The 17,598-nt window shown below is 43.8% G+C and overlaps 1 protein-coding gene across 2 annotated transcripts in view; it reads right to left on the minus strand.

Annotated features, from left to right (window-relative positions):
* Positions 1 to 17,598, minus strand: part of PIGN (phosphatidylinositol glycan anchor biosynthesis class N) — a 1,090,233-nt gene that overhangs the window by 698,016 nt on the left and 374,619 nt on the right. For both annotated transcript variants that reach the window (XM_078687755.1, XM_078687756.1), the window contains 2 exons: positions 6,576 to 6,668; positions 4,434 to 4,489 (listed from right to left, as the gene is read on the minus strand). In XM_078687755.1, coding sequence (XP_078543881.1) covers positions 4,434 to 4,489; positions 6,576 to 6,668 — 149 coding nt within the window. The remainder of the gene's footprint in view (positions 1 to 4,433; positions 4,490 to 6,575; positions 6,669 to 17,598) is intronic.

A 17,598-nucleotide genomic window follows, 5' to 3' on the forward strand; every position in this document is an offset into this window, starting at 1 on the left:
GTGAGGTACCATTATGTAGTGACTTTGACCAAGGTTTTGGTGAGGGTGGTGTTACTGGTGGTGTGTCGGGCTCTGTGATGTATATTGCTCCATTCATTCTAATCTAGCTGCCGCCCCAATTCCTGCTCCCACCTGTATTGGGCCGCCTTTATATATATATATATATATATATATACTATGCTAATGGCTTTGCATTAAAAACGCGTAGATCTCAGAGATGAGACGCTTATCTGTGGTGTGAGAGACAAGCCAAAACTCGTATGCTGTAAGAGGTCTCTGAATGGATGGTTTATTACTAGGGTGCAAGAGCCAGTGGATCACCCCTGTCTTATCTATCAAGTGCCCCATGACCCGACATTCCGATAGTCTCCATTCCGTGAATGCCTTGGGATCTAGGCCTGGGGTGAAGTCAGGTAGAGAAGTCAGGGTGAGGGAAAAGAGGTAAGACCACATTTGGTGTTTGTTTTGTTTGGTCCCATGCCTACATCGTCACTCTTGTGATAGGGGAGAGATAAAGGTTTCTTGGTCTATTGGGTTTATTAAGGAAGAGGACCTTCCATAGGAAAGTACCTGCCACTGCTTTGTCGTGGAAAAGCCAGTGTTTCTCAGACTCTGGTTGGTACCATTCCACTAAGTACCGTATCTGTGCCGCCTGATAGTACTTTTGGAGGAACCGGTATACCTAAACCTCCATATTTGGGTGGGGTGTAGCACAGTTCTTTTCACATGCTTGGTTCCCTTCCGAACCATATGAATTGAGAGATTTCGGCTTGTAACTTGGCGAGTATTCCTTTAGGGGGGCGAGAGCCAGAGTTTGAAATAGATAAAGTATTTGGTCATTTTGACTACAGCGATGCGGCTTAACCAAGAGATCTGGTGGTGTTTCCAGTTAGTCATCTGGTGGCTGACCTACCACAGGAGGTTTTGAAAGTTTATGGTTGAGGTTTGTTGGAGTGTTGGCGCCAGTCTGATTTCCAGATAGGGGAGCACAGTGGGTACCCATTGTATATGATAGCTAGTTCCTGGGGTATCAAGAGGCTAGTGCTGTGCCTTTTCCATGTTGATTTGAAAACCTGAGGCCCGGCCATGTGCTTCTAGTTCTTCTAGAAGAACTGTTAGGGTGTGAGCAGGTTTATCAATAGTGAGCAGTATATCATCTGCATAAAAGCTTAATTTGTAGTGTTCCCGCCCAAAGTTCGCACCAGTGATCCTAGAATCTTCTTGTAATCGCTGGGCTAGGGGCTCCATGCATAGGGAGCATAAGAGGGGGGGACAAATGCAAGCATTGTCTCATGCCTCTGCCTATCTGGAAGGAGTCTGAGATGTGGCCGTTCACCCGCACTGATGCCATAGGGAAGTTGTAGCAGTTCATAATTTGTGCTTACATTTTTTTGCCTAGGTTAAAGTGTGTTATAACCTGTTCTAGGAAAGGCCAGTGCAGCCGTGTGGCTTTTTCGATAATGTTTAGAATGCATTTGGTGTTGTCTCTTGTTTGTCTGTGTGGAATGAATCTGGTTTGGTCTGGTTCTATGACTGCCGGGAGGAGTGGTCCCAATCTATGTGCTAGGATCCCGATAACTAATTTAAAATCAGAACTTCACTGCTGTTTGTCCTTTCCTGGTTTGGGAACTAGTGCAATAAATGCAGCTAGCATCGATGTGGGCATTGCACCGGATTGTGTGAAGGAATTGAAGAATCTGCCCAATATAGGGGCTAGGGCGTGACAGAATGTTTCATAGATGGAGGGATATCCATATGGTCCAGGAGTTTTTGGAAGTGTTAAATGGGAGATTGCTGAGATTACCTCTTCCTGGCGTATATTGTCCTATAGCTCCTCTGCCTGCTCCTGTGTGATGCGGGAGGTATGCCCTTCTTAGAGGTAAGCAATACTATCTAAGGGGTCCAGGTCTTGTCTTGTGTATGGTTTTGCCTACAACTCCTTGAAGGAGTATGCTATGCCACTGTCATCTGTAATGAGCCCGTTCTCTCTGGATTGTAGTGAAGGGACTCCTGTTGCCTGTCGTTTCATTCGTAAATTATTGGCTAGGAGTTGGCCACACTTGTCCCCCAACATAGAAGGAGTGTCATAGGCTCAGTCAAGGTCTAGACCAACTAGCTGTGCGCGCAGTGCTGTTATCTGGCGCCACATTCTTGGTGCACCAGTATGTCGGTGGATGCGCTCTAGTTCCTTAACTCGGGTGGAAAGGTTGTCCCTCTTTTCTCTTTACAGCGCGTTGTCAGCAGCTGAGATAGAGATAAACTCCCCTCTTATAACTGCCTTTAGTGTCTCCCACAGAGTTGCATTGGAAACGTCAGGGGTGTAGTTGATTGCTAGATAATTTAAGATGGCTGTTTGGATATGAGTTATCACTGCGGGATGCTGCATAATCGTTTCACGCATGCGCCATGACCGACATGGAATCTTTGATGGGTTTACTGTCAGTGAAGGTGTTAGCGCTGAATGGTCAGAGAATACTGTTAGGAGAATGTCTGTTTGTGTGGTTAAGCTAAGGATAGTCTTCAATCCCAGGAAGTAATCTAGTCTTGCATATATTTTGTGAGCATGTGAGTAAAAGGTGTATTCACGTTCTTCTGAGTGGAAAGCCCTCCATATGTCACAAAGTCCCAGGTCTCTAACCCTCATATGCACGCTCTTCGTGAGTGTCACGGTCTAACCATGTCACTGTGCTGACCTGTCTAGGTCTGAGTTTCATACTAGGTTAAGGTCTCCCCCTAGGAGGACTCTGTGTCTGTTGTGTAGAGTGCTCTGTTAGTGCCTTGCGTAAGAAAGGTTCTTGGCCATCATTGGGAGAGTATCTTGATCCAATTATGAAAGTTGTTTTCCCCAACCTGATCTGGTATGTGAGACGACTGCCTCTTAACTCTACCTCCTTTCGCCCGATTGTCCCAGTAAAAGAGCGTGCTATTAATATAGCTACTCCTGCCGTTTTGGTGGGGGCGGATGAGAAGAATTGTTGTGGGAATGCCCGTGACTGGGGACGGTGGCAGTATCTGGGAAACGGAGTCCTAACAATATTAATGTACAATTTATCTGTGAAACAAAATTATTTATCTAAGTGCATTTTTTTGATAACATTATGTAACGAATAATATAACTAAACCAATCAGTGGCCCTTAAAGCCAGCGTGAGTTTCAGCGGAAGGCGTTTTGGTTGGTTCTTCCCAAAAGAGAACACTTTCAATGAAGCCAACTATCACACATTCCGTGGGGAACTCCAGGTCCTATTCTTACCCTGTCACCACCAAATATATGATTAGCCCCATATCAGTCCGTGATGAGTAGGAAGACAAATTAAGTCAATGCTGTGGACATACCCATCCCTTCTCCTTAAATTTAAATATTCAGTATGTTTCTACAATCTAAATCACTAATATACTCACTCCACCTATACGTCTCCCCCCTTATTTGTCCACTCACATAACGAGGTCTACAACTCCACATCTCATTTTTTTTGTTGCATTCCTGTATACTCCTATGTAAAGCCCTCTGTTATCCCAAGTCTGGTTAGCGCTATCGAACATCGTAATTAAACAAATATGTGACAGCCCCATCTTGTGTTTGATTCAAGCTCAGTTGGATGTTTGAATTGTTGTGAGCAAAACAATTTTTTCAAACGTACGGTACGAGAATAGGCAAATACTATCATTGAGCCGAAAACGAAACAATAATATCTTTTATGTAAAACAGAGAAGTTGCAACTAAGGATTGAGGCGAGGATCGAACCAAGAATCCTGCCATTTCCTCCAAACTCAGACTTTTCTAATTTAAATATCTTCCATGATTCATTACAAGCCTACACGACCGCAGGAAGACGAGGAGAGTAACTGACCGGTAATGTAACAGATTTAACTCCGCTCTAGGTACGATCTTTGATATGAGTTGAGGTTGCCCACTGGTAGCCAAATATTGGTGCAGAGTCAGTATAAATTAAAAGAAATGGTGGGTAGACCTGTAGATGTAGACCTTAAAGCGACAATGCATGGTATTATGGGAGGTATGGGAGGCCCGGATCTTACCTGTACCCTCATTGGCTAGTTGATAGCCAAGAACGACCTAGGGCGTCATTGGCTGGTGTGAACATCTCCACATTAGATCAATGGATTAGGGGAGTGGGCATTTGTGGCAGAATGGGAGAACTGTTCTATAAAGCGAGGGATGCCTCAAAAAATACACTAAACATGGAGTCTATGGTGAGAATACTCTGGAGAACAGATCCTTTAAACTGAGAACATGGGGTACATTTAAGTCCCTCTGAACGCTTTTAGGCGAGAGATAAAGAAGACACCGTGTGAAATGTCATTTAATTATGATGAGCCCCCCATTTTCTTTCGTTCATTACACCGTTTCTGTTTTTCATAAAAAGAATTACAAAGGAAAAGTCTAACAAAATAGAACAATGTGGAAACGCTTACTTGTAGGGTGTGAACAAGAAAGGTAAAGTATTTTTCTTTTTCTGAGTCATTTTAACCTGAAACACAATAGTTAAAAACATTGTTAATGAGAGGAACCTGAAATTATTGGTATTTTCCAAGACTGAATAATTATGATGCTTAGTTCCCAACACAAACAACAATAATGATGAAATTAACTAATTGTGGGTAGAGCATTGGGATAGATGGTCATCTTGATGCCCAACAGCTACACTGCGCAATTACAATCTCATGTATGACTGAAACCACGATTCTTCATGGTGGTGGTTAGTTCTCAATTAGACAAGGCTAGTCTTGGTTAACCAGTCTATTTTAAAACAGCTATCTTTTAGAAGGACTGTGAAAAAAAGACTTCACAAACATTCAAGGTATACGGCGTTATCAGGAAATATTGCTGAGCAGGATTGCATAAAAAGACCTCAAGGAGGCATACAATAAACAGAGACCGACCAAAAGATAAGGAAACCAAGAACTCCTCAACTGAGGGGCAAACGGGGGAAAAGAAGCAGTTGATGTAGCAACTGGGAAAGGCTCCGAGATACATCCACATTTCTGACACTAATGGGCCATTTATGCCCTGTGCTCAGGGCCAGCCCTAAATCAGTTTGAAGAGGGTTGGGAGGAGGGGTCATGGCGGGGTGCCGGCAGGTGGTGTGAGGCAGATGGGAGGTGGGAGGGTTTTTTGGGGTGCTGACAATTACGCTGAGGTAAATTAAGGGCTGATTACAAAGTCTGTAACAGGACCCAACTGGGACCAAGTGGGATGGGCGAGCAGTTGTTTGCTGCACCCCTCTGAATATTTGGCACCCCAGACCTGGGCCCGTAACACTCATGACCAAGGTCGTCGCTGCCCATGCTAGTGCCTCAAAGGCTTTAAAGGTATCTGAGCCCGCTTTAGAGTGATCGTTGGCTTAGCAATGATTGCCATTACGTGTTTGCTCGTGTTCTGCACTCACTGCAGCACTAACTGCAAGCGCAAAACAGGAAAGTGAGGAAACAGCATGCGCAAAACAGGAAAGTGAGGAAACAGCATGCGCAAACAGGAAAGTGAGGAAACAGCATGCGCAAAACAGGAAAGTGAGGAAACAGCATGCGCAAACAGGAAAGTGAGGAAACAGCATGCGCAAACAGGAAAGTGAGGAAACAGCATGCGCAAAACAGGAATGTGAGGAAACAGCATGCGCAAAACAGGAAAGTGAGGGAACAGCATGCGCAAAAGAGGAAAATGAGGAAACAGAATGCGCAAAACAGAAAAGTGGGGAAACAGCATGCACAAAAGGGTTAAGTGAGGAAGAAGCACATGAAAAATGGATGCAAATGATGTTGAGAAGCAGGTATTGGTACTCAGATAACACCCTGGAGTAGGGCCGAACTGGGAACCAAAATTATCCCTGGCAAAAATGTTGAAACCAGCTCTACCCCCGTCCTCCTTTCTCTCTCCTTGATGTCTGTCCTCTCTCTCATTAACTCCCACCCTCCCCAAGCCTACTGAAATTACCAGACTTAGGTAGAGAAAGTGGGAGGTGTGCAAGCACCGTCCCAGCCTCAAAACCGGGACCTGCCCTAAACTCCCATTGCCTCCCTACAAACCAACCAAGGGCTCCAGCCCACCAGGGAAATGTCCGGTGGAAAAAACTCACAGTCCCGGCCTGCCTGCGTGGGCTTAATTTGTGTTGCGGGGGTTTTCTACCAAATTTCAAGCCAGTACCAACACTGCGGAGAAAACAAAACTCAAGAGAGCAGGTGAAATGAATTTGGCCTAATGGCAGAACAAGTTTGAGCTTGAATTTGGAAAGGAACTTTTAGTTCCTGGTTCTTAATTTTTGCCTACGTTATCAATCAATCAATCAAAAGAAGCTTTATTCGATTTTAGTCTTGTAAAATCACAAAAGCAAACAGATAAAAACATTTCATAAGATCATCTTTAAGAACTTTAAATACATACAATTTCAATATTTAAAAATCATCATTTCATAAAAATTGTCTAAATTTTAGAGTTTAAATACATGGTTCTGGTAATCTGGTTAGCAACGAACAGTGTGTGGCACTTTCAATGATAACTTCAAAATTATGCATTTATAAACAGCTGGCCCAGCCTGCCATTTCGAATAATCGTTTACTTACGTTGAACTGCGCCAGAATCTGCAGAGCATTGGCAGCCATGCTCTCTGCTTTAAAGTGATCGCTGTTGTTAAGGTACTCCACAGGCAAAATCCCCTGTAGGTATAGAAAACCCACAGTGAATAAACAGGCCAAAACTGTCCTATATTTCAAGCAATTAAAAGTACTAAATTACAAAACTCAGATAAATGCAGCAGCATGGCTCATATCTTCACAAGAGTGCCACATGCGTTTATAGAAGTCATGCCAAGTTTGAAAAGCCACTTTTGAACAATTCAGGTTCACGTTGTCACAACAGTCCACTCCAATTATTCAAGAAAAGAAAATTAAAAGTAACTTTCTGGTAACAATATTGTAGGTGGATGCTCTGGGCCTGATTCTAAAGGTAACTTACACCTTTTAGTAGCTTCCCTTGTGTAGCGACTTATAATTTTGTAGTAAACTTACACTTTTGTAGTAAGTCCACAAATACACATTGCTAACTACTGGTAACATTTATTTTTATGTTATTTTGTAAATTGAAAATAATATTTATCTGCACAATTTTTGTGTTTTCCCTCAATCAATTTATATTTATTCTAGTTTAAAATAAATATATATTATATTTATTTATATTTTTGACAGGTTAAAATCATTTCATTTAACATTATATCCTATAGGATTTTATTATGGGATGGCGTTGTAATACAAGTGTTTGGCCATTTGTAGTGCTGTACTTACTACAAAAGTATAAATGACTACAAAAGTGTAAAAGTGCAGTTTGTGACTGCCAAAAAGCAGCAAAATTACTCAAAAGTGTAAACTTACTCAAATGTGCAGTTTGTGAATTAGATTCTACATCTGTCCATTGACTTCTCATGTTATGAATGTCTCCAGGCAACAGACTGGATTTGGAAACTGTTCCCTAATTAAAAGCTCTCTAGCGCCACTCTGGCGCACTGAGCAACGCCAGTCGCAACTTTGCAGACCCAAGAATTTAGCACTGGCTTTTTGGAGCCCAACCAGCACAATTTCAAAACTTTATTCGGTTATTAAAACAAAATAACCACAGAAGTACAAAAAAAAATCACAATTTAGAAGATTCTTACAATACAGTCAATTACAATACACCCAAGATAATTCCACATAGTTCAGATTACAATTGATTTTCGTGATTTAAAAACATTTTTAGGGAATGAGGAAATAAATACGACACTTAAAATACTATCGAGCTTCAGTCATAATTCGAACGGCAACAGCGCAATCTCAGCAGGGAAGAATGGATGACTGAATGATAAAGCAAGCATCATAAATACTGTTACTGAAGGTTAAGTAACTTTTGATGGAAACTTCTTGCCAGATCCACACATTAGGAGGAGACTAAGGGAATTCGGCGCACAATAACAGTATACAAATATTGCAATGTTATGATATTAGCTCGGTGCTACACAGAGAATGGATGTCAACCTTGCCACCCTATATATATATATATATATATATATGAGTCAATGAGTCAAGTTTCTGAGCACATGCAATCATATATAAACATAATTAAAAGTCATTCTGTCATCCTTACAGTCGCCAATATTTTTCTTTAATTGGATCCTGATTCTCCTGCCAGCAAACACGTGTTTCGTCAATGGATGACTCCTATTTATGTTTATATATGATTCTGTGAGCTCATAGACTTGTCTCATTCTTGCAAATTCCTCACCCTGGGAATGAGTCCCAGGGCACTACTCAACAGGCGGTGGTACTGAGCAATGCCGATTAAGTAAGGATATCGTGTAATACAGCCCTACAGTAATATCCATCAGTCTACACCTGAGCTACCAGATAGCAATGTTTTGCAAAGGTATGTAATGCGAACAAGTGGCCATCCATCAGGAAAGGGGATGGTGCCTTCTGGCAGGAGGAGCACTGCACGCTCCCCCGTCAGAAGAAAAATAGGGACTGAGAGGCTTGGCTGCTGCTGTAGCCAAACCCTCATGAGATATTACAATGCAAAATTACAGCACCGTCAAATCGGATCTGATTCCCTTATGCGCAAAAAAAATGGGGGCAACTGAGCCACTTGGAGACAGGAGACGCAGAATTCCATGAGGTAATTCTGCTCTGCTTGACCCGTAATGAGGGCGTTAGTCAGCACTTTGCCTTTCTTAAGCGAGCAAACCCCTAGAAAGTTGGTCATCAATCTAGTCTGAACTAATTCGATCAACTTAGTGGACTTCAGGCTGTGCAACTGGTCCTCATCCTTAGAATTATAAGATGGGGGAAAAAAGATCGAAGAGTGATAGATCTGCACTTGTGGAAGGTGTTCACCACCTTTGGCAGAAAGTAGGGGAAGTGCCTAGAACCAGCTTGTGAGGTTAGAAAATAGTAAAGAATTGCCACCCCGACAGTGCCTGCAAATATCTAACTCAACAGTCCGACGTGATCACCATCAGCACAGTATTTTGAGAGTCAAGAGAGGAAGAGAACAAATGTGAATAAGCTTTAACAGTACTGCCATGAAAAAAGTCTGAACGAAGTTGAAGCCCCACTTCAGAACACATCAACAGGTTGCATAAGATCATGAGGTAATCAAGCCCAATAGGCGAAGTACCAGCAGAACTAAAATCAAATGAGAACTTCGTCCCCCAAGATTGAGGCATTTGTTGGTGAGCAGAAAATGAGATACCATCCCATTCCAGAAGCTGAAGGTGGAAGGGGGACACATAATAGTGGTTTGGACACAGCAGATCCAATGGAAGGTGGGGAGTTTGGAGCTGTTGCTGCTTTTGTTGTTGGTGTCCCTCAGGACCCTTCCATCCACCGCTTCCACAAAAAACTGAAGGAAATGGTGCAGGGTCTGAACTACTGTAAAGGTTGTTATTGACACAGGGGTCGGGAGTTGCTTTGGCCCCTGGAAAAGATCCAGAAGCAACACCGTTCCTGGAACCACTTCTAGTTTGGAAACTAAAAGCAAATGAGCAGCCATGGTACTGTTCTTCTTGAACCATTGCAAGAAGGAGGCGACTTTCTGACTAAACATTCTCTCACCATTTACTGCATGTCCATTAAGGCAGCCAGAACATCCCACGAAAAGCTTGTTGAATGCATCTAGGTGCAGACATGGTCCAACTCATTCTGTCAGTCGAGTCCAAGCCACTTTTTAGGATTTGTTTAGAGGAACCGAAAGGTTCACTTACCAGGTAGGAAAAGTTTCCTTCATGCTGTCTGGAAAGCTGATTAAAGAGATATTTGCCTATTTCCACAAGGCGTGGAGATACTGTTCAAGTAGGTACCCAGTGTTGGCACCATTCCGACTTAAAATGTCTAAACCAACAGTCTTTTCCTCCTAAAGTCAAGTTGTTTGGTCTCACATTCCAGAGGGGCAGTGGGGCAAGTACTAGTTTGCTGCATTGCAAATAATGGCTGAACCACAATGTTCTCTAAAGAAGGATGCACTGATAAGAACCTGGGATTGGACAGAGTGGCACTATTACGCTGAGCAATCTGCCTATCAACTGCCAGTTCCAACAAGGGTTTCTACAACATGCAACTAGTACCACTTTCGGCGGCACCTTATTGAATGGCATCGGGGGTTCTGGGGTTGCCAATGATGATTGCAGGATTATCGTCAGGATATTGAAATTAGAGTCCATAGCAGGTATGGGCTTCCATTGCCAATTTGTAATAATGATGTGAATGTAAAAACTCCAATAAAGGGAAGAACTGAAGGATAACAGCTACAAAACGACTAGCCTTTGGAATCTAGGTAGAAACCACCATCTGTATGATGAAGAGGGAGGAAGTTGTAAGTCTTCGAATCATCATCTTCTATGGGCCAAAGATCCAGATTAGGGCATCAAAAACAAGAAGATGATGGAATGGATGAATTAATCTCAGCCACTGGCAATCGCTTGGACCACAGGCCAATTCCTCATTTTTTGCCCACCATGCCACCTCAGTTTGGACCCCGCTATATGCAAATCAGGCTTGACCCTGCTCCATTGGGAACCACCCAGCCTGAACTGCCAGGCCAGGTCCTCCCTTAACCAGAACACAAGCAACTTAGGACTGGTTTAGTCCTTATTAAGGATCAACAGCCAAATACAGCTCGATTCCAATGGCACAGTAAGCACAGGATCCACGTTTGAGTATACCGTTCATACTTAAGACATCAAAGACAAGGTATTGATGGCATGCTTGAATTAATCTCAGCAACTGGCAATCACTCGGGCTACATCACAATCCAATGTTATTCACGCACCAAGCCACTCTAGTTTGGACCCAGCCGTGTTTCATTTCAGCGAGAACCTGGCTTGGCCGTTCGGACTGAACTGTTCCAACTGGAGCAGGGTCAAGACTGATTTGCATATGGCTAGGTTCAATATGAGGTGGTATGTTGGCCAAATAACGATGGATTGAGATGCAGCCTTCAGCAATAGCCGATGGATGAGATTAATTCAATATTCCATCCATTATCTTGTTTTTAATGCCCTCTGAATAACAGGTAGGCCGAGGTGTAGGTCCCATGATTCCTGAGCCACTGAAACCAAGCTATTCCTAGTTTATGAGCCCTAATAATGGCAAATCCAAACCTAGGTTCCTTGTGTTCTGGTTCAGGGAGGACCTGGCTTGATAGTTCGGGCTAGACTGTTCCAATGGCCTGATTTGCCTATGGCTAGATCTAAACTGAGGTGGCATGCCGGGAGCAAAAAACGATGGATTGGGAAGCAGATGAGCAATTGCTAGAGGGATTAATCAAAGGATTAATCAAGCATTCCATCCATCATCTCCTTTAAGATGCTCTTAGCATGACAAGTATGCCCATGCATGGGTTCTGTGCTTATCTAAGAGGCCGTCAAGAGCGACTCTCAGTCAGAGAAAGCAACGCAGGGTTCTGCAAAAGCATGGGAGGGCTTCGGTAATACATAGGGCTAGAACAATAGTACTATTGATTATTAAACATGATTTTTGCGAATTGCTATTTGGTAATTGATATTACCTATGTCAAAGGGGTTATTTAGCCCCACGCCCTAAATAGTGATTCATAGTGGGTCGCAAATAGGTCTACCTCATGAATATTAATGATGTTGCTCACAGTTTGTGACCCACTAGGATTCCCTGCCATCACAGGTATGGTGGTCTGCTGGGGTCAGCAGACCACTATGTCTATTATTGCTTTGAAATCATGCAATCAATTCTTTTCAAATGCAGCACATTTCCCTAAAGGAGAACAAGATGCGTTTAAGAATAAAAAATGAAAAGTTTCATTTTTATTTTTTAGAGTAGGCAGTGGTCTGTGGGACCACTGCCTGTTCTTAAACAATATTTAGTCAACTATTCTCAAAGGGGAAGCAGTAATAAGGAGACCCCTTCCCAATTGCGAATGGGTTACCACCAACTACGAGTTGGCGGTAAAGTGTGAATGTTTTGAGACTGCATTTTTGTTGCAAGAGAATCGAACATGCCAATGTAAATCGGTATTTGGGAGGGACGCACCAAAGGGGCCCCTTCCGGGTAATGATTCGCAAACCTAAATTGTGATTCGGTTACAAGTTACCGAATCACAATTAGGGCTTTGTACATCATGAAACGCACATTTTTTTTTTATACATCTAGCTCATAGTTCTGAGGGTCAATGCAATGATGATTATAGAATGAATAGGGGGGTGAGGAAAGGCTGTGCTTTGGCACCTTTTTTATTTACATTTTATAGAAATCAGTAAGAAGCAGCCCTCCTGAAAGTTGTCAAAAACCTTCCACAAGTAGGGGACAGATTTATTCAAGCATTGCTTTACGCCGATGATGCCATCATATTAGCCTGTATATAGCTTGTATTTAAGAATCTTATAGATTCATTTGTAACTCCTATGGATTTCCTAGATCTATTCACCAACTTTAAAAAATACCATATCATGGTTGTTGGCACCAAATCAATCAAATCCAGGTATTAATATGTACAATGTCATGAAATTAGTAGGGTTTCAATGTTTCCCTATTTGGTGATGAATTCTGATGATGTTACACCGCAAAATCTGATTATTCTTTACACGACACAGAAACTGATTGTGACAACAAAGCTCTAATGTGGACTTTGAACACGTCTAGAAAAACAACACTGAAACTGAGAAAAGTTGAAGTTCTAAAACCGTAAACGTGTGCTTGTATATGAAGAAATAGCAGGATTAATAAAATAATTAATGCACCATGTCTGTTAACTGATTATCTATCATTTTAGAAAAGTCGTTATGAAAAATTAATGATGAAACTTAGGGGTCCATTACGATGTCGGGCGGATTGCCTCCGCCAGGCTGGCGGTGGCCACCGCCGGCCTGGCGGAGGCAATCCGCCCGACATCGCAAGCCCAAATGCCCCCCGCCATATTAGGATGGCGGCGGTGAAAAACACCGCCCGCCTGTTTTTCGCCCCGGTCGCCTTGCGAACGCGGCAGAAAGGGAATAATATGGTGGCGGTGTCCACCGCCAGCTATATTATGATGCTGAGCGAAAGAAGCCTTTCCGTGGCGGCAATGCTGCCACGGAAAGGCAGGCGGTGTTTGCTGCGGGGGCCCCCTGTGGGCCCCCCTGGTGTAGGCAGAGGTGGGGGAGGACAGGGGGGTACCTATGGTACCCCCTCACATTTGCATATGCAAAGCAGCAGGTGTAGGAAGGTAGATCCCTGACTATGGTTGCCCCCAACTTTTTGCCTGGTGTTTTGCTGGTTTTCTGACTTAGTTGACCTGGGGCCCTGCTATTCAGGACCCCAGGCCTACGGCTCTCTCTGTAAAATGGATTCCATGTACCTTAGGTACATATCTAATTGGATACTGAGTCACCTTATCAGTCCCTGTACAGTGTACCTTAGGTACCCAGGGCATAGGTGTACCCAGGGCCTACCAGGGACTGCAGCATGTATTATGCCACCCCTGGCTGGCCATCCAAATCTGACACAACTGGCTGCTTGACAGCTGGGGCAAAGTGGTGTACTCACCCTTTGCTGTAGATATAGTATTCCTATGTCTAACCCTAAAATGGACACATATATTCCTATCAGTCACTCCTATGGCAGGCCTTAACAATCCTGAAGGCAGAGTGCTTGGAATAATGTGAGATGGTGCTCTGGCATGAGCTGAGTCCGTTTGCAGCTTGCGGAACCAAGTCCTATTAGCTGTTCCATGATAACGCATACCATATACTCTTAAGTGCATTATAATCCTCGCGGTTATATGCCAACTCTGGTATTGCTTTATCAAAACATGTCGAGTAAGGTGTCATACGAATTGGAATACTAACCCCTCGCCAATTCTGGCGACGGGGTTAGCATTCCACCCTTCTAGAGGGACACGACATGTTGGTAACCTGTAACCCCGGTTAAAGTCAGACAGAGCCTCAGCTCCACAAGATGGATGCTGCCACCGAGACCCAAGTCTGCCCTCCTGTTGCTGGGAGTCCTCCCAGCGCAGGAGGCAAGGACAAAGGGTTTCCTGTCAGGGGCGGTGCCAGCACCGTCCCAGACAGGATTTTGTGTATCCTAGGTAGGCAGGGCTTTAGAGGAAGGTGACTGCAAGTGGCACCCCGGTGCTCACTATGCATAGGCCGGCTTGAACCAGTTCCAGGGGCACACCAGCCCCTGAGCTGGGGAAAAGCCCGCCAAAGGAGAGGGGTGTAACCACCCCCCTCCTAGTCCCACCCATAGGGCAGGACTTAGTCGCGTGCCAGCCCCCTTTTGCAGGATAAAGGTAGGAGCAGGCCCCCTTCCAAAGTAGATCAATCTTTGAATCCTGAACTGACTTTCTACGAGAGGAACTCAAGACTCTTCCTAAGATTTCTCCCTTGTGACTAAGGAGTAGTCACCCTGCAGCAGCAGGCACTAACCAAGCATCGCGGTCTGCTTTAAGTCTCTCCTCCGGATCAAGACTGCCCAGCACGACGAGAACCGGCTTCCCTGGCACCTCTGACCTCAACCTGCATCATCAGCCCAGCTGTGATCCGTGGGTGTGACGAGACCTATAGGGACCGGCCATCTTTAAAGACTGCACGACGCTTGTCCAGCACGACCACCGAGTGACCCTCGACTGAGTGCTTTGGGGTAAGAGAAGCCCCGACCCTGAGCAGCGCCAGCACCGAAGTTCAGCCCCCCTGCATCCACGAGATCTGCGTGGGGCCCTTCTGCTCTTTGCTGCTCACCGCGTTGTCCAGGTCACTTGCCCGTTGGCTAGTGGCCCTTTTACGACGCTTCACGACGACAAACACCGCTGGTCTGGTTGCTCCAGACTAGCCCTTGCTCCCCTCCAACAGAGGAGCACCTTGGACCCTCCTGGTCCACTCCAGACTCCATTTTAAGTCCACCGCGTGGGCTTGCATTTGCCAAGACTTGTTGCCCCAATCCTGAATCCAGGTACGTCGACAGCAGATACCTTCGTGGGACAGCTCGCACCTCCATCCTGGTCGCCGACAACGCCTCCTGGTCCGAGAGACTGCAGAGCCCAGCAGCGCCCACTCACCTGGTCGAGGTGACTTTGTCCGGTGCCACCCTGGTGCCCACCTAAATCACTGGCTAGTGATTCAGAACTTGGTCCCCTCTGCTTTCAGGGCTTCTTCTTCCCTGATCCAGGCTTGGATCACCACAAACTCCTTCACTGGCCGCCTGCCAGCAACTTCTTTCTTCAGGCTCCTGGTGCATTTGTGTAAATTGTGCGACTTTCAGTATTTTCTTAAGAGTTTTGTTGTGTGCTTAGCTCCCTGTCTCATAAAGAGCCAGGGTAGACTTGTTATAAATAAATATACTTTATTTTTGATAACAACTTGTGTGGTGTCCTTTCACTTGGTGTTCAAGGGGTAATGTGATGGTAAAACAGCTGGCTTAACACGCCCTCTAGAGTCTTAGCCTTAGACTGCTCGTATCCATGCTACTAGGATAGCTGGTCTATAAGGTTGACTTACAACCAATCATCAATAAGGGTTGTCTGGACTGATACATAGTGATCACTAGAATAGTGAGCACTGCACATCAGGCCAACTTCTCACAGCAGGCACCGCGCGGTGCCTGCCGCTTTGCATATGCAAATGCGAAAAAGCATTTTTAGCATTGTGGCGGGCGGTGCAGAGTGCACCGCCCGCCACAATGCTAAAACTAAAGGATGTGCCCACCACTGTGGCGGGCACATCCTAATTCCCCCCACGGGACCCCCGCCCTTATGGCGAGCCGTCCTGTTCTCCGATAGGGTGGCGGGCGGACAATGTCCGCCCGTCATCCTAATGGGGCCCTTGGTATCTCTATTGCTTTCATTGTAATGCACCATAACAAAATGAAATTTTGGAGCTATGTTTGCATGTTACATTGTATATGACTGAAACTATCAATATAAGTGCTTGACATTATTGGGGTCTTTGATTTCTCAAAACAATTTTATTATAATGATATTTTGAAATAGTTTGCACATAAGTACTTTTGCACTTTTTGTACTCTGCCATAATTAGAGTTGAATTTTTTGTGTAATAATCACTGACATTACAAATATTTGCATATATATGTTTGATTTATTTCATTATGCTTGAACTTAATTATGAGTTTATTTAACGAAATAAGAAACTCTAACTTTAAAATGCATTGAATTGCCTTTTTGCTTAGGCTGCATTATTTCATAGCATGGTGTAATGGACCTTTGTTAAGTTTCCTCAAACGTTGCTATATCTGTCCTATTTATGTAACATTCTGTAATCAATAAGATACTTTTTCTAGCACTTCATTGTGTGTGAATTGATAGGAATTCGACCGCTTGATTGATTCAGTTGTATTTATAACCTTATCAATCTATATACTAGCATATTTCAGTGGCACGTTTAATAATATAATTGGTCTATAAGGGGATACATCTTGTTTAGGTTTCTACGCCTTATCAATTAGAGCCATTGGGGCCAGTGGGGGGTCAAAAGACAGTTGAAGGCATTTTCAGTCTAAAGTGGAACAATCACTTGTGATATTTTCTGTGACAAGAGGTCCCCATCCAGTTCTATCTTTACTTGCATAGAGAGTGGAGGGGTGTCGAGCATACCAATGAACTCCACCATCTCCGTTTCATCACCAGTCACGTTTGTGTGATAACTGATGTCACAAATGGACAATTTGGAGTATAAAAAGTGACTTTCCTAGGAGGTGGGAGCCATCATGCAATTTTCATTCATTTTTCTCCAACATCCATTGCCGACTGGCTGCCTGATTACCTTCTCATGCCCTTGCCTTTTCCCCTTGCTGATGAACTTGCCTGCTGGACTATTTGGATCTGTCTAGTGAGAGATCAGAAATGAACTTTCCTGATTATTGCTCCACTCCCCTTGCCCATGGCTTTTTCCATAGTGGACTCTAACTTGACACCTCTGCCCATGCTAAAAAAACCTCTTTTGAACCATCCTCCTGTTTTTGTTGGTGGTAGGAAATCCTAACCTTAGCAATCCTCTTTATTGGTTCTTTTATTTAGAAATAGATTTACTTTGACCAAATGTGTGGTTTTATACTACAGTCTGAAAGAATTATGACTGAACTGCTTACATGTTATATGCATTGATCTTTAATACAATAACCAAATTATCAAAACATTTCAGAGTCTTTTATTGTATCTTAATATTCTTTCAGCAGAAACGGTGCTTGCAAGATATTGATTTCTAAATGCATAATAGGGAGAGTCATAGATTATTCTGTGTAGCCACAGCAGAGCTTCTGGTTTGTAAAGTTCTTGTTAGATTGAACTTCTTTAGAAGGTTAGGTATTTCACCTGCAGTACTCTATTTCCATAGCATGGTTCTGAGAGTAGTGTACTTGAACCTGATCTCAAATTTCTGAGTTGGCTTCAAATTGTTGGTCCTCATCGGGTGGCCAACAGTTTAACATCCTGATTTCTCACCCGTCACTGTAACGAAAACCCGTCTATCAGAGGACCAATGCTTCTCTGAGTGAAGTATAGAATCTGAGTGAAGTGACGAAGTTAGTGTAGTAGCTGTATGGCCCCAGAAACGGAAAAACATAAAGAACTTCCAGGGCGACAATGACACAGGAACCT

The sequence above is a fragment of the Lissotriton helveticus genome, chromosome 4_1 (genome assembly GCF_964261635.1).
Source record: "Lissotriton helveticus chromosome 4_1, aLisHel1.1, whole genome shotgun sequence".
Taxonomy (NCBI): domain Eukaryota; kingdom Metazoa; phylum Chordata; class Amphibia; order Caudata; family Salamandridae; genus Lissotriton; species Lissotriton helveticus.